At 47.2% G+C, this 22820-nt stretch overlaps 1 protein-coding gene across 1 annotated transcript in view; it reads right to left on the bottom strand.

Annotated features, from left to right (window-relative positions):
* The window catches only part of LOC132502425 (forkhead-associated domain-containing protein 1-like), a 94201-nt gene extending 82626 nt beyond the window's left edge, over positions 1-11575 (bottom strand). Inside the window, exon 1 of the mRNA XM_060118336.1 lies at positions 11473-11575. Within this exon, the coding sequence (XP_059974319.1) occupies positions 11473-11565 (93 nt within the window). The 5' untranslated portion in view covers positions 11566-11575. The remainder of the gene's footprint in view (positions 1-11472) is intronic.
* Between the last annotated feature and the right edge of the window lie 11245 nt (positions 11576-22820).

The raw sequence follows: 22820 nt of genomic DNA, 5'->3' as shown, positions 1-22820 counted from the left end.
TAGGAGGAAGGAAATTCTGACACATGCTACAACATGGATGAACTGTGAGGACATTATGTGAAATAAGTGTCACAAAAAGGCAAATTTTGTATGATTCCACTATGTGAGGTACATAGAGTAGTCAGGCTCATAGAAACAAAATAGAACGGGGGTTGCCAGGAGCTGGGGAAGGGGAAACGGGGAGTTGTTGTTTAATGGGTACAGTTTCAGTTTTGCAAGATGAAAAATTCTGAGGCTGGTTGCACAACAATGTGAATAACTTACAACTACTGATCTGTACACTTAAAAGTGGTTAAGACGGTAAACTTTATAGGTATTTTACCACGATTTAAAAAATGGCTAAGATGAAGGGACTCACTCAACATCAGGATGTTGGCCCAGGGCAATGTCAGGGTTTGAACCCAAGTCTAATTCCAAAACTTGTACCTTTGATTTGTACCCTGTGATTTTCAGAGTAGAGAGTGATTTAATAATGAGAGAGGAGACAGGCAGGACCTAATATACAAAACAAGTGCATTTTTTAAGGCTCCTGCATTTACAATGTCTTTAAAAAGTATATAGTGAGTCCATAAAATATTGAGACGTTTAAACTTCTATTAACAATGACCATCTGCTCTGATGACCCCTGTGCTTTAAGGAAGCCTCCTCGGGAAGCTGACTTAGTTATGACGTTGCCCTGAGGTTCACTGACATTGTCGCTAAGGTTCGACGTGTACCTGGAACCGTCCTTTGGAGCTAGGTTTCAACCTTGCATCACCTGGCATTTGGAAGCCCCATCTCAGACCATAACCTCCCACTCCCGGCCTTCGTTATCCTCTGTCTCGTCCTCTCCTTGAGTCACGTAGCCTTTGCTCCCTGTTTGCTCCCTATGGGTAATGCCCTATGCTCACCCAGCCTGGGCCCTGCTCAAGCTCACCAGCTCCTTCAAGTCCATCCCGGCCCCCAAACCCTCCTGCCACCCTCACACTTCTGTCCTGAGGCTGGCCCAGTGCCCTTTGGGCCCCCCAGCCAGCAGGTCCCTGCTCTCAGGCTTTTCATTCTACTTTGACAACAGCCTCCTAGGTCTTCACCTCCTGCACCTGCCCCCATCCTCCATCTGCTTCTCCCGACCCTCCTCCATCCCTTTCCACGGCGCCCTCTGCCCAGCAGGCCCACCTGTGCGGTTACATCCATGGGCTGATGGCTCCTTGTGTCTGGTTTCTGGTTGGGTTTGGCCAATGGGGGGGTTAGAGATCAGAGCAGGGAGGAGGGAGCTTGGGGTACTTACTCCCCTGGCTTCCATTCTCTGGGGCCACACAGCTTCCCTCAGAGGACTCTACCCAGCCTTCGGGGTCTCTGGGTCCCAGGAAATGCCCCTGCCCCTCACCCCTCAGCTCTGGGGGTGGGAACAGTTCTCACTCATACTAGCTCTGGGCCCTGCACTATCCTTTGTGGTTTCTCTGAGCCCTGCCCACTCTCTATGGAGTCCCTTCAGGAAACTCCCTTCCATCACTCCACACACCTGTGAATGTGCCTTCAGCTCCCTGCCAGGACCTGGACTTCCCAGGCATGGAGAAGCTCTTAGATGGGACCTTCAAGGCTTCTCTTAGCTGCGAAGGGCCTCTGGGTGGTCCTGCTTTCATCCCACCCTGGTCTGGTCCCTCTCCTCAAACATCTCCTCTTCTACCTTGACAGTGTAACTTCCGTCTAACCTGTGAACGTGCTCACCACCCCCTCGGCCTGGAAACGCCGCCCCTTCCCCCTTCCTTTCCTTTATTGTCGAATGGCTTCAAGAGGTTCCTCTCCCGCTGGGTCCTCAACCCACTGCCATTGCCCTCGGGGGCCTCCTCGGGCTCTCGGCCTCCCTGTGACATGTGACACAGTTGTCAGAGAGAGGCACGTGGCCTGGTGGTTCAGGGGTTGGGGGAGCAGGGCAACGTGGTGGTTATTAGACTGGGCTCGAGCCCAGCTCTCCTACTTCCTAGCAGGGTGACCTTGGGCAAGTGATACCTCAGCTTCCTCATCTGTAAGGTAACAAAAGGACAGTCTTATAAGCTACTGGTGACCTATAAATGATATAATACATACTAAAGCACTTAGAAGAGAACATAGGGCAAATGGGAAATGTTCTCTATTATGAGCAAGAGGATGGGCTCTGGAGTTAGAAAGCCTTGAGTTCAACTCCCACCTCTGCTACCTTCCAGCTGTGCAGCCTGGGGCACGGTTCTTTGCTTCTCTTTGGTTGCTCCCTGAGCAGCAAAAATGAGTTTGATAAGCTGGGCTTCGTAGGATTGACAAAAGGTACTGCTTGGTGACATGTTCAAAGGAGTGGGATAACATTTTTGAAATTAACTTGTGTGTGTGTGTGTGTGTGTGTGTGTGTGTGTGTGTGTGTGTGTTTTATCTATTTCTTTTAACCTTTTGGTTCTAGGCTATCCCATCCCCCAGCCCCATCCCCCCACTGCCTCCGGAAAGGGATGTAGTGCAGAAATAGTAAAAAAAAAAATGGGGTTTTCAAAAGAATAAGGATATGAGGAAACGGCCAGGCGCTGGTGAGACGACGAGTCCTGGAGAGGAAGGAAAGAAGAAGCTTCTCTGCTTCCCCGTCAGCTGGATCCTTCCTCCCCGGTCTCCCCGGGAGAGCCCTGTGGACCGGCAAGGCCTCAGGAGAGGCTGGTCCTGAAAGCAGACTGCCCGAGCGTGGTGCCCAGTGCTCCAGCCTCCCTCTGTGACCTCAGGCAGGATACTCAGCCTATCTGTGCCTCAACGCCCTCATCTGTAAAGTGGGGCCAACAATACTAACCTCCTAAGGATGGAATGAGTTAATACACTCGAGAGTGCCCAGAACAGGACCTGGCACACAGCAAGCTGTCTCTGTGATGAATACCCTCAGCCTGGCAGCAGCGCTCTGGCTCCCTCACCTCTCTGACTGCTTCCAGGTCTCCGCGCCGGGCTCCTCTCCCCTCAGATGTCCGTTTCCTCCGCACTCTGTCCATGGGCTGGGGCCACTGTGCCACCCCCTCGATTCGCAGGTGTGTGTTTCCAACCCCTGGTTCATCTCCAAGCCCCAAACTGCCTGGCTGCTTCCGGGATGTTGAGGTGCTCACTCAACCCGTCCTGCTTCCTGCCCTCTTGGTAACGGTATTATCACCTGCCAGCTCATCCAGCCATCTTTCTCCGTGGCCTGTGGCATTGATCCTACTGATTCTTCCAGAAAGCTCTCAGACCAGTCCCAAAGCAACGGTCCAGTCAGGTGGTAGTATTAATGTGGTGGGCAGAATGGTCTCCCAAAGATACCCATGCCCTGATCCCCAGAACCTGGGAATATGCTCCATGAGGTGGCCAAAGGGACTGTGCCGATGTCAAGGTTACTAATCAGTGCTCTTAAAAGAGGGAGACTAAGGACTTCCCTGGTGTTGCAGTGGTTAAGAATCCGCCTGCCAGTGCAAGGGACACAGGTTCGAGCCCTGGTCCGGGAAGATCCCACGTGCCATGGAGCAACGAAGCCCGTGTGCCACAACTACCGAGCCTGCGCTCCAGAGCCCACGAGCCACAACTACTGAGCCCACGTGCCACAACTACTGAATCTGCGTGCCTAGAGCCCGTGCTCCACAACAAGAGAAACCACTGCAATGAGAAGCCCGTGCACCGCAACAAAGAGTAACCCTCGCTTGCTGCAACTAGAGAAAGCCTGTGCTCAGCAACGAAGACCAAACCCAGCCAAAAACTTTTTAAAAATTTTTTTAAAAGTGGGAGACTATCCTGGGTTATCCAGGTGGGACTAATTGAACTCCACCAGTCCTTATAAGCAGAGAACTTACTCTGGCTGGATTGGAGAGATAAGTGGTGTTTCTTGCTGGGCCCCCACTTAACAGCCCCAATGCTCCTCTTCCTGGGAAAGCACCAGGTCAACGTTTCCTCTTTACCCAAATCCCCCCCTAGATGGCACCACCTCAGTCTGTTGCATGAATGAGGATCACAAGAACATTCATCTCACATTTCACTGACAACCCCCATTCTGGATTCCACAGGGTGGAATTTCCCTAGCTTACTCAATTATCTTGTTATCTCAGTTAACTGAGAATTTCCAATTTAGATATTAGATGTTCCCAAAGCTAAATTTACATTCAAAAAGTGAAGCTTCTGTTTTTAGAAGCTTGAGTCAGCTCAGTCTGAAACTCAGCCCCACCTCCCCCGTCTAGCTGTGTGATTTGGGCCAGTTCCTTAACCTTTCTGAGTCCCATGTCCATGTCATCAAATGAGGATAATAATGATAATAGTAGTTCTCACCCGCACAGGATTTGTTTTGTGGATATAATTCTATAAATATATATACAGAACATACATAGATGATGTATAAAGCCATGTGAGATACAGTAAGTAGTCCATAAATGTATGCTGTAGCTGTTTGTATTATGTATGCTATTCAAAAGATTATGATCTTTCTTTCATCTCACATCCATCAGAATGGCTACTATAAAAAAAAAGGGAAATCACAAGTGTTGGTGAGGACGCAGGGAAAGTGGAACCCTTGTGCCCTGTTGTGAGAATGTAACTTGGTGCAGCCACTATGGAAAACAGCATGGCAGTTCCTCAAACAATTAAAAATAAAATTATCATATGATCCAGCAAGTCTACTTTTGGGTATATATCCCAAAGAACTGAAAGCAGGGCCTTGAAGAGATATTTATACACCCATGTTCATAGCATTGTTTGCAACAGCCAAAAGGTGGAAACAACCCAAGTGTCCATTACTAGATGAATGAATAAACAAAATGTGGTGAATCCACACCATGGAATATTATTCAGCCTCAAAAAAGGAAGGAAATTCGGACACATGCTACAGCATGGATGAACATGGACATTATACTCAGTGAAAGGATATTATACTCAGTGAAAGAAGCCAGTCATGAAAAGACAAATACTGTTATGATTCTACTTATATGAGATACCCAGAGTAGCCAAGGTCATAGAGACAGAAAGCAGAACGGTGGTTGCTGGGGGCTGGGATGGGGGGACAAGGGGAGTTGTTGTTTCATGGGTGCAGTTTCAGTTCTGCAAGATTCAAAGAGTTCTGGAGATGGATGGGGGTGATGGCTGCACAACAGTGTGAATATATTTAATGCCACTGAACGGCACACTTAATAAAAGTGGTTAAGATGGTAAATTTTATGTTATGCATATCTTACAACAATTTAAAAAAAATGAGAAAAATTAGATCACGAACTAGCCCTTTCCTCTGAACTTTTTCCTCTTGGAAGCCCTCGATCTGCTGGTGAGAAACTAGTCCCATCAATTGCTGTGGTGGGTACTGACCAATGAAATCAGCCGCCAGTTCGCAAACAAGGGACAAAACATTCCCTGAGGACTGGTGAGACCAAACAGGTGAACCCCCAGAGCAAGGAGCACTTGGGGAGAAGCCAGGGGTGAGGTGGGGGTGAGGGGGGAGGATGGGAGCACGACCCAGGCAGGAGGACAAGCGCGATGCAGATGGGGAGCCAGCAAGTGCACCCTCCCAGGCCTGTTTCATTCCGTGGATTTCCCCACAGACAGTCCACCTGTCGCCTTATGTCCCAAAATGTAGGTGTTCACTTAGAATAAGAGAAATGTGAATTAAAATGACACAGGTACCATACTTCACCCCGTAGATCAGTGAAGATCCAATGGGGGGTCAGCACCCTAGGCTGGGGAGGGAGTGGGAGACGGGCATCCACTGCTGGCAGGACACCACATCCCGAAACCTCTGGTGGACAATTTGGCCATGCCCATCAGAGTTACAGCTGTATGTGTCCTTTGACAGATCAGACATACCTGCACGTCCGTGAAATGATGCAAATAATAGGAGAATCCCAGCAGCCTTGTTTAATAATAATAAACAAGACTATGGTGTAGGCTTTGGTTCTTTTCTGAGAGGCAGCCCAGAACTGGCAGGGGCCAGGAAAAGGGACAAGAGTCATCCGGCTGGATGGGATCGGGGGTGTGTGTATGAGATCAGTCTGGCTTCACGACCCTCAGATCCCACGCTAGAAGGGCTGACACAGGCTGGAGAGATGGCTCCACCCATGAGAAAGGAGATGGCTGGCAGGACACTGACCACCGAGGGTGAGGGGTGGGCACCAGCATTTCATCCCCCTGTCATGTCTGTTCTTTCTTTTTCTCTTCCATCTCCACCCTCGTAGCTGCAGCCCTGCGCTGACTTGGGCTGTCCTAGAGCTCAGTCTTCTAGGGATCCTGGGACTTCCCCAGGGTGGGACTGGGGGAGTCCCTGGGGAGGGGGTAGGGTCAGTCAGCCCTTCATTGTTTACCCTTCGCTTCTCTTTTCCTCAAAACAAAGTTTATTGAAAGAATACACACACACACACACACACACACACACACACACACACACACAAGCAGGAGTTCTGCTGATCAAGAAGGGAGAGGGAGGGAGCACTGATGGTGGGGTTCTCAAAGTGTGGTCCTGGAGCCAACTCCAGGGGACTCCATTCCCCCCACCTGAACCTGGGGAGCATATAAATGTGAAGATTCCTGGGCCTTACCCCAAACCCACTGGGTCAGAATGCCTAGGAGTTCATGTTGGACAACCACTCTTAAACATACGGAAAATCCAACAACCACTGGCTTTGGTGTTTCTTCATTCTGGAAGAACTGAGTCCCTTTCTCAGCAGAGTTTAAGTAACAGCCACATCCAACTCTAAAAATTACAGTTTACAAGGCACATCAAATCATATAAATTATAACTTGCAAGGTTTAGCTGTGAAATGAGCAAGGCTGAGGCTTTTGAGCCATGTAAAATGGGAGAGGGGAGATTGTGAATAGAGCTCCTGATGGCTCGTCTGCACACAGCAGCTGGGATGTTCACTGGCAGGTCTCCCCCTTGTTTACACTCCTTGAAGCCTTCTTCCCACTGCTTTTCAGATAAAGATCAAAACCCTTATGGTGACATGAAGGAGGCCGACTTGTCCCTTAGCCCTCCTCCTTCCCACTCTGACTTCTGGATGCCCTGGTTTTCTCTCAGTCCCTTGGATTCACAATATGTTCTTCCACCCCAGGGCCCTTGCACATGCCATTCCCTTCTCCTTTTGTCTAGTTAAGTCCTCCTTGTCTTCCATATTCCTTTCCTTTACAGCCCCAATGTTGGAATGGAATTAGTCACACCTCTGTGGGATCATTTGACTTATTTCTCTCTCTCCTGGCAGCTTCCTGATGGCAGGGACCATGTCCAGTTCTGCCATCACTGTACCCCTAGACTTGGCTTGGTGCTGAGGCTCTGGGTAAATACTGTGCAATGAATGAGTGATAGCAACAGTTATCACTGTTGACTATAAACAGTTCTCACTAGCCTGGCTATAAACAGGCTTCCTATTGCCTTAGGGAACCAAACTCCTTACAGGATATAGAAAAAAGTCTGGAGGGTAAAACCCTGCAAATATCAATATTGATTTTTCCCTGAGCCAAATGATTACAAGTGACTTTTATTTTCTTCCTCATATTTTCCTTTCTCCCAATTTTTAAACACAAGAAGCATGTAACTACCTTCCATTATCGGAAAGAGTAAATGATGTCGAAATACTACGATACCAATAGTCAAAACAACATGTCAGCCTTGCTGATGAGTAGAAATCTTTAGAAGCATGACTGCCTATTCTTTAGGATTGATCCAGGCAAATAGAACAATCTTTTTTATTTGCTAGATGTAACCTCTGGGTAATTGCAAGGATGACTTTTTAGTAATATAAATCCCTGAATTTTTTTTTTTTTTTTTTGCGGTACACGGGCCTCTCACTGTTGTGGACTCTCCCGTTGCAGAGCTTAGGCTCCGGACACGCTGGCTCAGCGGCCATGGCTCACGGGCCCAGCCGCTCCGCGGCATGTGGGATCTTCCCGGACCGGGCACGAACCCGTGTCCCTTGCATCGGCAGGCGGACTCTCAACCACTTCGCCACCAGGGAAGCCTAGTCACGTATTTCTTAAGCTAAGTCCGAGGAGCAGTAAGCTCTCAATTATTTATATACAATGAATGCAACTCAATTTCTGTCTAGTTAATAACTGTCCTCATTAGTTCCCTTTTCCAAATGGCTTATTAATGTCAGTAGATCCTCATCTCAACCCTGTGCACCTCTGAGGATTCTTCTCAGTCTCTGTTTTAGGAGACCATAATAATGATCATTGTGTCATTCACTGAGCACCACGTGCCAGGCTCTTTATATGCATTTCTCACTTAATCCTCAGAATAACCCTGTGAGGTAAGAGGTTTACAGACAGGGAAAAGGAGCTCAGAGTGATTAAGTAATTTGGTTGAAGTCACTCAGCCACAAAGTAGCCTAATGAGATTCAAACCCAGCTCTGTCTATCTCCAAAGCCTGTGCTTTTAAAAATTACTACAGTTTTCTAATATCATAGTCAGGTTCAAAACAGAGATCTCTGTCTCTACTTTAGTCAGACAGGAAATAAAACTACCCCAAATCTATGCCTTGTTAGGATAAAGAAGAAACGACAGTTCTTCTTCTTCTTCTTTTTCCTCCCACTTTGCACACTGCACAGATGTTCTGTGTCCTTGAAGGGAGACCATATCATGGAGGAGAATCTCACGGGGAGGTTCATGGAGTTATCTTTAAATCTGTTGCGTTTACAATAAACATTCTCAGAAAACTAGGAATAAAGGGGGAAATTTCTCACTTGGTAAGAACATGTATAAAAACCCTACAGCTAACCTCCTACTTAACGGTGAAAGAGTAACTGCTTTCCCCTAAGGTCAGGAACAAGCGAATATAAGGATTTATACACTGCTCTTGTTCAGCAGAGTCCTGGAAGTCTTAACCAGGGAAATAAAGCAAGGAAAAGAAGATTCAAGGCATTCAGATCTCCTTTTCTGAAAGGAGAAATAAAATTGTTCTTATTTGCAGATGACATGATTGTTTATGTATAAAATCCCAAGAAATCTACAAAAGCCCTTATATAAGAAAGTGCAGTTAAGGTTGCAAGATACCAAGAAGCATACAAAAATCAACTGTATTTCTATATACTGTCAATGAACATGTGGACACCAAAATTAAAAATATAATACCATTTACAATCACTCAAAAAAAAAAAAAGAGAGATATACTTAAGTGTGAATCTAACAAAACATGTTCAGGACTCGTATGCTGAAAACTACAAAACACTCATGAGAGACACTGAATAAATGGAGAAATATACCATGATCATGAATTGGAAGACAATGTAGGAGTATATCAATTATTCTCACATTGTTATATAGGATTAAACACAATTCCAATCAAAATTACAGCATGATATTTTGTATATACAGACAGGCTTACACTAAAATGTAAATGGAAAGGCAAAGGAACTAGAATAGGTTAATTTTTTTTAAAGAAAAGTGGGAGGAATCACTCTACCTGATTTAAGACTTACATAGCGACAGTAATCAAGGCTATCTCATAATGGTAGATCCATTATGACAAATAGATCCATGAAACATAATAGGGAACTAAGAAGTAGCCCCCATAGAAAGTATGGCCAGATTATTTTTGACAAACTTGCAAAAGCAATTCAATGGAGAAAGATAGTATTTTCAACAAATGGTTCTGGAACAACTAAATATCCACATGGAAGAAAAATGAACTTTGACCTAAATCTCACATCATAAACAACAGTGAACCCAAAATGGTTCATAGATTTAAACATAAAACTATAAAACACTTAGAAGAAAACATAAGAGAAAATCCTCAGGGTCAGGGACTTGTGGCATGTTCTTAGACATGACACTAAAAGCATGATCTATAAAAGAAAAAATAACTACCTGGACTTCATCAAAAGTTGAAGCTTTTGCTCTGTGAAATACTCTGCTAAGAGAATGAAAAGACAAGCTACGGATGGGAGAAAATATTTGCAAACCATCTATCTGACAAGGGACTCATATGTAAAATACAAAAAGAATTCTCAAAACTCAATGGTAAAAAAATTAACAATTCGATTAGAGACACTTAAAAGATATGAAGAGATATTTCACTGAAGAGGATATGCAGAAGGCAAACACGTACATGAAAAGATATTTAACATCACTATCGATTTGGGAAATGCAAGTTAAGACTATGATGAGATACCACTACACACTTACTAAAACAGCTAAAATGAAAAACAGTGTTTATGCTAATTGCTGGTGAGGATGTGTCTCATACATTGCTGGTGGAAATGAAAAATGGTACAGACATGCTGGATAAGTCTGGCACTTTCTTTACAAACCGAATATATATAAACACATATGTTAATCCATGCAATCATACTCCTGAGCATTTATCACAGAGAAATAAAAACTTATGTTCACACAAAAACCTGTATACAAATGTTTATAGTACATTTATTTGTAATAGCCCCAAATGGAAACAAAATGTCCTTCAAAAAGTGAATGGTTAAACATAGGTGATACGTCCATACCGTGGACTATTACTCAGCCATAAAAGAACAAGCTAATAACCTAAATGGATGTCAAGGGCATTACACTGACCAAAAAAAAAAAAAAAAATCAATCGCAAAGGTCATACATAAATGATGAAAATTATAGAGACGGAGAACAGATTAGTGGTTTTCGGAGCGTGGGGACGATGGTGGGAGGAGGAATTGTGACTATAAAAGGAGCATCACAAGGGACATCTCTGATGATGGAATACTCCTATATCCTGATGGCCACACCCAAATCCACACGTGGTAAAATGGCACAGGACTCCACACATGCTTCGTGCCATTCTCTCTACCATTTGTGCATCTATAATTATTTCAAAATAAAGTTTAAAAAACTCTGTTGAGTGAAGTCTGAGAGTGGTCTGCCTTTCACAGTCCTAAAGGGATTCCATTGCAGTTCTCTTTCTGCTTCAATATTTTAATCCCTTTCAAAATTTTAAAAGGCTCAAAGCCACTGTTTGTATAATTCCTTACTTACAATTTCTTCCAACTTCCTTGGCTGTCAATGAGCTGGGACTGTGGACCAAGCCACAGCTAATTCAGAGAATGGAATGAAATGAAGTGAGAGAGCGCTGAGGCCACGCCCAGGGCTGACCCTGATTTACTACTTGGAGGTATGGGGGCGGGGGAGGGCTCTGAGGGGCCCATAGTCTCCAGAAGCTCTGGAAAGGGCGAGAGGCCATTGCTCAAGCTGGGCCCTTCAGGTGGCCGTGGCTGCCAGACGCGGAGCAGGTGAAGGTCAAGCATCAGCTCTACGCCCACCTTCCAAACTGCGCCATCAGGGTGGGACACTGCACACACAGTCAGCAAAGGACACAGGGCCCATCGCACTTTGCACTGTGCTCATTCTTACCACATGTGCCAGGGAGACCCAGCACATGCGGGGAATGCTTATTGGTGGCACACCGAGGAAGGCTGGGACTGTTAGCCAGAGGCTGTGCTTTACAAGAGACTGGAGTCCACAGAACAGTAAGGACTTTTGGTGGTGTGAGGGGTAGGGAGGGTCGGGGACTGGCTAGGAAGAGGTCTTACCTCTAAAACAAGGTCTGAATTTTCATGCCTTCCAATCGTAGTGCTTTTATTCAGGACAAAATAGCCTTCTGCACTCTTTAGATAGGCTTTCATATTCTCTGCTTTCCCTATAAAAGGTTTTCAGAAAACAATTTTGTTAGAAAAATACAGTCCTCTAATTATTCAATGTCATATTTAGAATGAATGGAATACACCAGAATGTCCACAGGAGAAGTCAGCAGAGGTAGGAGTGGATAGCTGGATTTAACAATGATCACAATGATAATTCCGCACATTTTTAAGACTGTCCTTTTAACAGTGATAGCCGGCATAGATGAGCTTGCTTCTGATCACAAGAGGACATCCTTTATGTAATTCAGAGCACAAACAAGCAATAGCAAAAAAAAAAAAAAAAAAAAAACCAAACAAATCTGAATTCCACTGATCACTGCTCTCCACCTCCCATTAAGCTTGGTTTGGGGTTAGTTATCTGACAGAATCAAGTACTCAGTTTTACTAACCCACCACTTACTAGCTCTGTGACTCTGGGTGAGTTACTTATTCTCTCTCTATGCCTCTGTTTCCTCATCTGTAAAATGGGGCTAATAATACTCTGTATCCCAAAGAGTTTTGTGAGGATTAAATGTGAAGCATCTAGAATGGTGATTGCTACACTAAACACCCATTTGTCCTACTGTGATCATGACCGTTATTAATCTTGGGCTTCTGAACTTTGACTCAAGAAACCCCAACTTCTACAGAGCTTCTTAAAGTGTGGAAGAGTCAGTCATCAAGGAAATGGGCATTAGAAGATACTTTCTTTTTAAGTCACCGCATTCCTTCATATATTTAGGTTGAAAAAAAAATGATTTCCAAAGACAAAATATCAAGATTATAGCTTGGCTGTACGGTCAAGACTCTGTACATATCTTTTGCTGGCATTTTATTAGGAAAATGTCAAACACACAGAAAAGTTGAAAGAAGTGGATGGTGAACTTCTATAGAACCACCACCCAGATTCTACAATCAACATTTTGCTCTATTTGCTTTATCATATATCTACCCATCTATACATTTTATATTTTAATGCATTTCAAAGTAAACCCTATACATGGTTTTAAAATTTATTTATTTATTTTTGGCTGTGTTGGGTCTTCGTTTCTGCGTGAGGGCTTTCCCTAGTTGTGGCAAGCGGGCGCCACTCTTCATCGCGGTGCGCGGGCCTCTCACTATCGCGGCCTCTCTTGTTGTGGAGCACAGGCTCCAGATGCGCAAGCTCAGTAGTTGTGGCTCGCGGGCCTAGTTGCTCTGCGGCACGTGGGATCCTCCCAGACCAGGGCTCGAACCCCTGTCCCCTGTATTAGCAGGCAGATTCTCAACCACTGCGCCACCAGGGAAGCCCTATACATGTTTTTTATTTTTATTTATTTATTTATTTATTTATTTATTTGTTTGTTTGTTTTTGCATTACGCGGGCCTCTCACTCTTGTGGCCTCTCCCATTGCAGAGCACAGGCTCCAGACGCACAGGCTCAGAGGCCATGGCTCACAGGCCCAGCCGCTCTGCAGCATGTGGGATCCTCCAAAACCGGGGCATGAACCCGTGTCCCCTGCATCGGCAGGCGAACTCTCAACCACTGTGCCACCAGGGAAGCCCATATATACATGTTTTTTAAAACATAAAAATTTCAGAGACTTCAGCTGGTTCCAAGATGTTGATGATAATTCACATGATATTTGAATTCTGATCCATCTCAGTGCCATGCCAAAGATAATCTCTTTTCTTTTTTTTCCTTTTTTTTTTTTTGGCTGTGTTGGGTCTTCGTTGCTGCATGTGGGCTTTCTCTAGTTGCGGCGAGCGGAAGCTACTCTTCCTCACAGTGCACAGGCTTCTCATTGCGGTGGCTTCTCCTGTTGTGGAGCATGGGCTCTAGGTGTGCAGGCTTCAGTAGTTGCAGCACGTGGGCTCAGTAGTTGCGGCACACGGGCCCTAGTTGTGGCTCGCGGGCTCTAGAGTGCAGGCTCAGTCGTTGTGGTGCACTGGCTTAGTTGCTCCGAGGCATGTGGGATCTTCCTGGACCAGGGCTCGAACCTGTGTACCCTGCATTGGCAGGCGGATTCTTAACCGCTGAGCCACCAGGAAAGTCCCCAAACTCTCTTTTCAACTGAAAGGTCACTGAAGTGTGAACTTGTTAGACTGTGGATAAAAACAAAAATCATCTAGGTCTGACCGTAGAGGGTCTCCGGTCTGGCTCTGCTTTCCATCAACATCTCCATCATCATTCCATCACTGAATCCCTACTAAGTGCCAGGCACTGGGCTGTCCTTTTACACACGTGGCCTCTGTTCACCCTCAGAACCACCCTGCGAGGCAGGTGTCAGTATTTTCCCGCTTTACAAATGAGGAAACTGAGACTCAGAGAAGTTAAGGTCACACAATAGTAAGTGTGTGACAACTCTGAGCCTTTGCCTGTAACCAGTGTACAAACCTCCATTGCTGCTGGAGGGGCAGAGTAGGGGTGGGGGAATTGCACTGTCTGCTGACACTTGGGACATGTAATAAAAGAAAGTCCTTGAAACCAGCATTCTATCCTCTGAAAGGAAGACGAGACCCTACCTGGGGGTAAGAGAAATAAAAATAAGCAGCATAGTTTATATTTGTAAACTTGGAGGCCTGTGGATGTCCCACAAATATTGATGCTTTCAGATAATGAGAAATACATTTGATTAAGTTCGCTGTCATGTGTACAGGGGAAAAGACATTTCCTCTTCCCAAAGAACCATGCTCTGATGCCTTCAGTTATTAATCCTCAATTGCAGAGGACCATGTTAGCACGCAGCACATTCAAGTCTAATTAAGCTAAAATGTAAACTTCCAAGAAATGTCTCTTCTGCAGGAAAACAACAGGAAACGCCACTAATCGAAAACTTAAACTTGGATTATGCACATATTTGTTTTTTAACTCTCACCCCAGACGTCCCCAAGGCTGGGGTCTTCTCTCTGCTCAGACGTCCCCCCTCGGGGCAACCACCTGACCACTCTGGCTAAAGGCACCCTCAGTCATGTTATTCCCCTGCTAGTTTTCCCCTGCTGTGTTTCCTTCCTTGTACTTATCATTCTCTGACATGTTCTTGTTCCTTTCTTTAGTTGTGCTTGCTGTTGGTTTCTCTTTCACTAAGATATATGTTCCTGGAAAACCAGGACTGTGTTCATTTTGTTCAGAAGCGATTCTTCATGGGTATTTTGTGTTTGTACCCATCTTCAGAGCAAAGGCATTGAAAGATTTTGTCCTGCACTCACTTTCCGAGGATGCTTGTATGGCAAACAGCTTGGGAGGATATAGGTAATGCTCCTAATAAAGATAACGGCTCCTTCTGGGGCAAAAGTTGGGCAGGTTTGCTAGCAGTCCCTTTCAAAGATTGCAGTTTCCTGAGTTTGGAGTTCCTTACCTGGGACACAGACCCACTGTGCGCACAGCATCCACACTGGCTGCTCTGCACCAGCCCGAGGGACTTTCAGGGCAACAGGAACCAATGTGCATATGCAGCTCTGGCTGCCTGTTATGTCATTGGCTGTGCTGTGAGTAATCAAGTTCTTTGTTTCTGGCCCAGGAGTCTCTTGTCTTCTGCCAGGAACTATAAGCTGGGCAGGCTAACTTACTAACTTTCAAACAGGGTCAAATGTCAGACCCTTTGCAGTTCCTGCCAGTTCTGTGCATTACCCCTTCTCCAGGGTAGGGGGCGGTGGGGGGGCAGAACCTGACACATAGTAGGTGCTTGGGAAACACTTGCTGAGTGAATGAAAATACAAAGGACACCTCAAAGCAAGTCAGTACAGCCAGCTGGCTAGGAAGCTTTGATAGTAACTACCTTTCATTTTTCCTGTCAGTATCTAGCTTAGATGACTCCTTGGAAAACCTAAATTCTATCTCTTTAGCTTTTGGATTGGACAATATTTCTCCACCTTCATTTTGCCCTGTGCATCACTTCCTTGCGTGAAAACACTGTCAAAGTAATTTGAATGTGTTGAGCTCTGTGAATTCGTTTTTACTCAGTGCCATGGAGCACCAGCCACAGGAAAGAGCAAAAGGGCTTCAGTCATCTGCGTTCCCCCGACCACTTTGGATGGCTCAGAATTGGGCTATAGGAGCAAACTTTCTTTTGAGGTTTACAGTGGCCTCAAAGTTCCTTAAAGAAGGGGAGTTCAGGTAAGGGGCGGGTGTGTGTGTGTGTGTGTCTCTGACCATTGGGTGGGTGTTGTCCATAAATCAGGGGAAACAGGGGTTCCTCTCTTAATCCCAGCTATACCCACAGGACATCCAAGAGCTGGTGCCCGGGAGAGGCTTAAAGCTCCCGTGCCGCCTCCCTTGGGGGGCGAGGTAGGGGCTGCACTTAGGAAGGAACGGCTGGTGTTGGGGCATCTTTTCTGGGGTGCTCCTGGCAACCCGAGCCTGGATCAGAGAGTTCGGACACAGGTGGGGCCGGGTCCCCTGCCTACCCCAACGCCCTTGACCTCGCAGGGCTGGCCTCCTCCGGCCCAGGTTTCCGCCCGCCGCCTCCTCGCGTGCCGCTCTCACCTGGCCAGAGGAAGAAGCCCACACCTCGTCCTCCGCCAAGAGCCCTGACCTCCGCTCTGCCGCCCTCCCGCGGAGTTTCCAGGCTATGGCCCGCAGCACGCGCGCCCGCCCGGCCTTTGTACAAACGTCGCCACGGCAACGCCATTCTGACGGCCGAGCTGGAGAGGGGCGTGGCGTGCGCGGCGCCCGAGGAGGAGGGGGAGGTGCGTTGGGAGCACCCGGCCAATTACAGCCCGCTGCAGCGCTGCGAGCCCTACCCGACCTGCCCACTAGAGGTCCCCAGCCCCGTTTCAAGGATGGAGAAACAGGCTCAGTGTTCACAGAAGTAGCTCCAAGTCTTACAGCGCGGAAGGAGCAGCCTCAAGAATCCTTCCTAGTGACCTTAGCTCCAGGCTTGGTGCGTTGAGGAGGGGTGGTCAGGCGTGGGAGGGTAATGGAGCTGAACCACGAGAAGCTTGGAGGTTAGTACACCCCGTCCCACCCGAATCTCTAGTTCTCTCTGTTGTGGAGGAGAAAACAGAGTAAGCTGGGGGGACCATCACTTCTGGGGGTGGGGGTGGAGATGGGAGATGGGTGCGGTGGAAGGAACACTTCTGAAAGAATGGAAGATTCTCCCACGTGCTAGGGAAGGGGTATTTACAAGCCCCCAACCTTACTGTTCCTGTCCTTCCCTGTCAAAACTCGCGTTTATTCATTCATGTGTTCTTTACTTCTACAAACATCACCTGAGTCCCTACAAGGTCAGACGGTGGACCCAGTGTTGACCTGGATCAGATCCTTAAGAAACCCCCCGCACTCCCCATGGGCACGGGGCTGGGGGGATGGAGCATGTGGAGAAGACATGCAAATGCCAACTATCTCCCCTCACCCCATGTCACCTTTTTCAGATCAGCCCCTTCTGTCTGGGAGCAGAACAGCCCCAATGACTACCTACAGAATGCCTCATTTCCCTGGCAGGAAATGCCGGACAAGGTGCCCCAAGACAAACTCAAAATATTCATCTGAGAAAGATGAAAGATGGCAGACTCCACTCTAGTCAATTAGAAGAAGATATAAGAGAGAAAAATCATGGAAATCGATATGGGATGGAATATATGGTAAAGATGCTCCCACATGCCTAGAGGCTCTTAGAAATGCACATTCCCTGTCACAGACCTCAGAGATTCTGATTAAGCAGCTCTGGAGCATGGTCCAGGAATGAATTTGTTGCATTCTTGCAAATTCCTTGTGCATTTGTTAAAAGCTTGGCAAAACCTCAGGACTTATTCAACCCTGCATTTGAATCACAGAGCCCTCCCAGAACTTGTGCCTAAAAATCTCTTCCAGGCCCTCAGTCAGCCTGGAAGGTTCTGCCTGGGTTAGTTCCCTTTGACCAGAAAGACCTTAGGAATGTATGAGGAGTGACCACAGAGGCCGGGGCCCTGAGTGGTAACTTCAGAGGAACAGAGAGGGTCAGGCTCAACTCTCCAGGCACATTTCTGCCTCAGGGCCTTTGCAGTTTCTGTTTCTTCTCCCTACCAGGCACTTCCCCCAGGGATCTCCTTCAGCTCCTTTAGATTTTTACTCAAATATCACCCTATTTAAAAGGGTCTTGGAATTCCCTGGCCGTCCAGTGTTTAGGACTCAGTGCTTTCACTGCCCGGTTCGATCCGTGGTCGATCCTGCAAGCCCCATGATGCCACCCAAAAAAACAAAACAAAACAAAAAACACCCCCCAAAAACATGAATAACAAAACAAACACCTCACTCTATTGCTCTTCCCTTCATCTTACCACTCCTCTAACATGCTATTTATTTAGTTTCCTTCTCTTATTTGTTGTCCGTCTCCCCACTCCCAACTCCCCCCTGCCCCCCAACTTAAGCTCCATGAGGGCAGGGATTTTTTTTTCTCTTTTGTTCACTGCTGTATGACCAGTACCTAGAACAGTGCCTGAATGAACGAATGAGTGAATGAACAGGGGCAGCCCTTGCCACCCGCCCACAGCCTTGCCTCCTACTCTTGAGCTGCTGAGCTGAACTGTCCTTACCCCAGGACCTAGGCTTCTGTAGCCTTGGACCTCCCCAGCCCCACCCCCATCTCCATGCTTGTCTTCAATGTCATCAACATGAGCACAGAACGCAACCCTGCTCACTGCCAGCCAGACCCTACGGAGCCCATCCAGGCCAGCCTGGAGCCGGAGCCGCCCTTGGCCCCCTGATAGGCTTGGGAGGGCATATGTTGCCATTAGTCCATCTCTCAATGAGGAAATACTAAACGGAGAACAAAGCTGACATTCAGGCTCACTGGAGCAGAAATTGCCAAATCTTGATTGGATCCTGCCGCTCCCCACAGGATGCCACAATCATCTCAAAGGGTGTGTGAAAGTCTAAAAACCCAGTTCCATGTCATCCACTTAAATTTCAAAAACAGAAACTAAAATACCCCAATAACTCATGGCTTTATCATAGCATGTCCTGGGCTGAGTGAGAGTTGTACTTTGCAATGATAGGGTGTTCAAAATACTGCACCTGGGGAATTCCCTGGTGGTCCACTGGTTAGGACTTGGTGCTTTCACTGCCATGGCCCTGGTTCAATCCCTGGTGGGGAAATTAAGGTCCCGCAAGCCACACGGCATGGCCAAAAAAAAAAAAAGAGGTTTCTAGCTTATATGGGCTCCTTGGTGATGCCTGTAATCAATCAATCTTATTGAGCTCTGGGTGGCTACCAAGGCTGTACTCTATCTCCATCAACATCAGGATGCTGGTGTCTGAAAGGCCTGGGTCCAGGTCCCAGCTTTGTCATTCCCAGCTGTCCTCCTAATACTGGAGCAAGTGATGTTAACTCCGGGATTTCCACCCGCAGGGCACTGTCCCAGTCCTTCCTGTGGATCATCTCATTTAATCCTCACCATAACCTGGGGCAGTAGGTGTGTGTGAAACACCTGGAACAGGGAGCTCTGCAGAGAAGCGCTCAAAAACGTCGTGATGGGTAGTATTTCTATCACATCACTCCCACTTGCATAGGAAAATAAGGCTCAAGAGACATGGAGGTATGTGCCCAAGGTGACACAGCCAGAGAAGGACTTGAATCTAGATGACTGTGATGGGACGGTATGTTCCCCGGGGACCACAGGTGACAGGTGTCACAGCCACGAGACACCCATGCTCACCACCTGCTTTCCCTCAGCCCTGAACAATCTGGGCTTCCAGCTGTCCTGAAGTGTGGGCAGTGCCTGCAGCAAGAGGGGGAGGGAGCTGAGGCCAGGAGGGGGTAGCTGGGGCTTGCCAGGGACCTCTCCTGCCACCCTCTGGGCTTCTTTCCTGCAGGACCTCTGCCCCATAAAATCTCATTGGGCCACAGTTACCTTCCCTGGGCTGTCCTTGACTGGGAGAGCCCATCCACTGTGCCCCCTCCCCAGATCTGCTTGTTGTCCCCTGCATTCCAACAAGAAATGAATGCTGGCCTCCCACCTGGAAGAGGTAGGGAGCTTGCCCAGCCTTTAAGGGGTAAGAGAGAGCCAGGGAAAGAGCTGGAACAGGAGAAAGGGAGAGTAAAAGAGAGAGAGAGTGCTCGAAGATCAGGAAGTAGCTAAGCTGTTGAGTAGGTGTCAGATGGGAGAGCAAAGGGCCACTGGAGGCTCCACAGTCCATTCATAACCTGACGCTATGGGCTAAGGAAATGCAGGTTTTTATACAAACACACACACACACAGGTTCACAAAAATAAATTCAAACCACAAAATCACAGCTGGTCACTGAGGCCTTCTGCAGCCGTGCTCACCCCCTTCCCCTGTCAGAAAATGAGAAGTCACCCAGGTGTTTTCTCAGATAGAGACAAGGCTGGTTGGGACATTCATCTCTTGCAAATCAGAGCTTTGCCAGGGGGCTTCCCTGGTGGCGCAGTGGTTGAGAATTTGCCTGCCAATGCAGGGGATGTGGGTTCGAGCCCTTGTCTGGGAGGATCCCACATGTCGCGGAGCAACTAGGCCCGTGAGCCACAAGTACTGAGCCTGCGCGTCTGGAGCTTGTGCTCTGCAACAAGAGAGGCCGCGATAGTGAGAGGCCTGTGCACCGCGATGAAGAGTGACCCCCGCTTGCCACACCTGGAGAAAGCCCTCGCACAGAAACGAATACCCAACACAGCCAAAAATAAATAAATTAATTAATTAAAAAAATTAAAGCAAAAACAAAAAACCACTCTCTCTAAAAACAAACAAACAACAACAAAAAAAAAAAACAGGAAAAAAGCTTTGCCAGTGAGGTCAGTCTGTATGTTCTGTTTGAAAACTGCAGATGAAGGGTGCTGATCCCACCTCTGATCGGCCTGGTTTCGCTTGTTTCTTTGTTTTATTCTGTCTGTACCTCACTTCTCTCACCTGTAAAATGGAGGTAATAACAGCATTGACTGTAAAGACCAAATGGGTTAATATGTGTGAAGTAGTAAACTGTGCCCGATACCACAGACTCCTTCTGTGAATATCCGCGTTGCTGTCTGTCTGTTTGCTTGTTTTTGTTGCTTTCTTGATGATGTGGGAGGACAGCACCATCTCAACCCGATCACAGCCATCCTGGGGAGAGCTTTGATTTGCGTCGTCTCAGTCCCAACCCAGAGCAAACTTGACCTCAGAACACTCGCAAATCATCTTGCTTGTTGCCCAGGGACCTTTCTGGGTGTGGGTGTCAGAGGCAGGCTGAGCTCCCCTGATCGCTGCTAGAGGGATTCTGAGAATCCAGCTGATCTCTGTGGGGTGGCACCTGCAGGACAACTCCATAAATTCGACTTGCAGGCATCCATGCAAATCAACCTCCACTACTTTTTTGGGGAGGATTAACAATGAACCACTATGAATGAGGTTAACCAAACTAGCTAATATTTACTGAGGCTTCTTAGGCACCAGCCGCTATGCCATGCACTGTTTTATTTAATTCTTGGCCCAACCCATTTCACAGACTCGGGCTCAGAAAAGTCAAGTAACTTGCCCAGTTACAAATCTTGTAAGTGATAGGTCCAAGATTCGAACCCTAGCTGTTGGACTCCAGCATATTTTCTTTTTTGTAAAGTTTTGTTTTCAAAACATAATCTACATCTCGAAAAGAGCACAACTGATAAGTGTATGCTTGAAGAATTTTCACAAAGTGTATGCACCCACCCTAACCAGAACCCAGAACAAGAAGCAGAACATCACCACCCACCCCAGCCCCTCCGAGAAGACTCCCTGTGCTCACTTCTGGTTACCCCCTCCCGCTTGTCTGACTTCCAATCAGAGATTAGTTCTGCTTGGTTTTGAACTTCATGGAAATGGAATCTTACAGATTCCATTTACTGCCTGGTTTCTTTCACTCAACTATGTGAGGTTCGACCACGTTGTCTGATGTAGCTGTGGTTCATTCATTCTCACTGCTGCATTGCATTACACTCTGTTATCTATTCCTGCAGAACAAATTATGGCAAACTTAACGGATCCAAAAAACACACACTTATGTCCCAGTTTGTGTGGGTCAGGAATCCGGGCACTGCTTAGCTGGGTTCTCTGCTCAGGGTCTCTCCCAGGCCGCAATGAGGGAGGTGGCCAGGGCTGGGGTCTCATCTGAGGCTCAGCTGGGGAAGGATCCTCTTTCCAGTTCATGTGGTGGTTGGCAGGATACAGTTTCCTGAGGGTTGTTAGTTAGTCTGAGGGCCTCACCTCCTTGCTGGCTGTTAGCCAGAGACCCTGCACTGTTTCTTGCCATGTGGGCCTCTCCATAAGGTGCCTTGCTTCATCAAAGCCAGTGAGAGTCCATAGAGAGAGTCTCCAGGCAAGATGGAAGTTACAATCTTCTGTAACATAATCACAGAAATGACATGCCCATCACCTTCGCAGCATCTACTGATTAGAAATAAGGTACAGTCCTGCCTACTCTCAAGGGGAGGGGACACAGAGGTGTGAACACCAGGGATAATTGGGGGCCGTTGTGTAAGGCCTTTTGGTATGCACATGTGCACATATCTCTTGGGTATACATCTAGGAGTAGAATTTCTGGGTCCCACATACGTCCGGCTTTATGAGATTCTGCCAAACATTTTTCCAAAGTGCAGGTACCCTCTACACTCCCTCAGCAGGCTATGAGCTTCCCAGTTAGAGCACATGCTTTCAATACACTCTTCCCCTCTCTCCTTACAGAAGGGGTGTTTGAGCTGGGGCTCTTTGGGACGACAGGTCCTAATTCTGGCCCCATGTCAGAATCACTGAATTCCCGGGCCGCTTCGCCAGACATTCTGATCATCTGAGGGCTCAGATACAAACTGGAAGGTCCACTCCATGAGGCGAGGATCCCTGTATCCTTGGTGTCCGGAGCAGTACCCGGCAGCAGTACCTGGCAGGTACCAGGTAGCTGGCACTCAATAAATGTTTTTTTGATGAAGTGAATGAGTTTAGGAAATATTGTTCAAGAGATGGGCCCCAGGGCGGGTATAAGCTGCTTAAATGGGAAGGAAACTTTGTTGTGTCTGAGGCTGTGTGCATTTTTCTGGGAAGAGGGCTCAGAGCCTCAACCAGGTATGTCCCCAACAAAGGTTAAAGGCCGCTGGGATTAGATACTGTCCGGCTTAGGTATTTTATCACATGAAGAAAGAACTGGTCCCAGGGTAGGAGGCATGGGAACTGTGGACAAGGTCCCATGGTCCTTAGAAGTAAAAAGCGAGACAGTGTTTACCTGGGGTGGCTCATAAACTGAGACCTTGCTTGTTTTGACCTTTGACCCATGGTAGCTCTTTTGGTACATCTAGCAACTGCCTGGCCTCCTGGCACCCTCCCTGTGTCTGTCTGTTGAACAG

The sequence above is a fragment of the Mesoplodon densirostris genome, chromosome 2 (assembly GCF_025265405.1).
Source record: "Mesoplodon densirostris isolate mMesDen1 chromosome 2, mMesDen1 primary haplotype, whole genome shotgun sequence".
NCBI lineage: Eukaryota > Metazoa > Chordata > Mammalia > Artiodactyla > Ziphiidae > Mesoplodon > Mesoplodon densirostris.
Note: the sequence above shows the minus strand (reverse complement) of the source record. Positions and strands in the feature narration are given on the sequence as shown.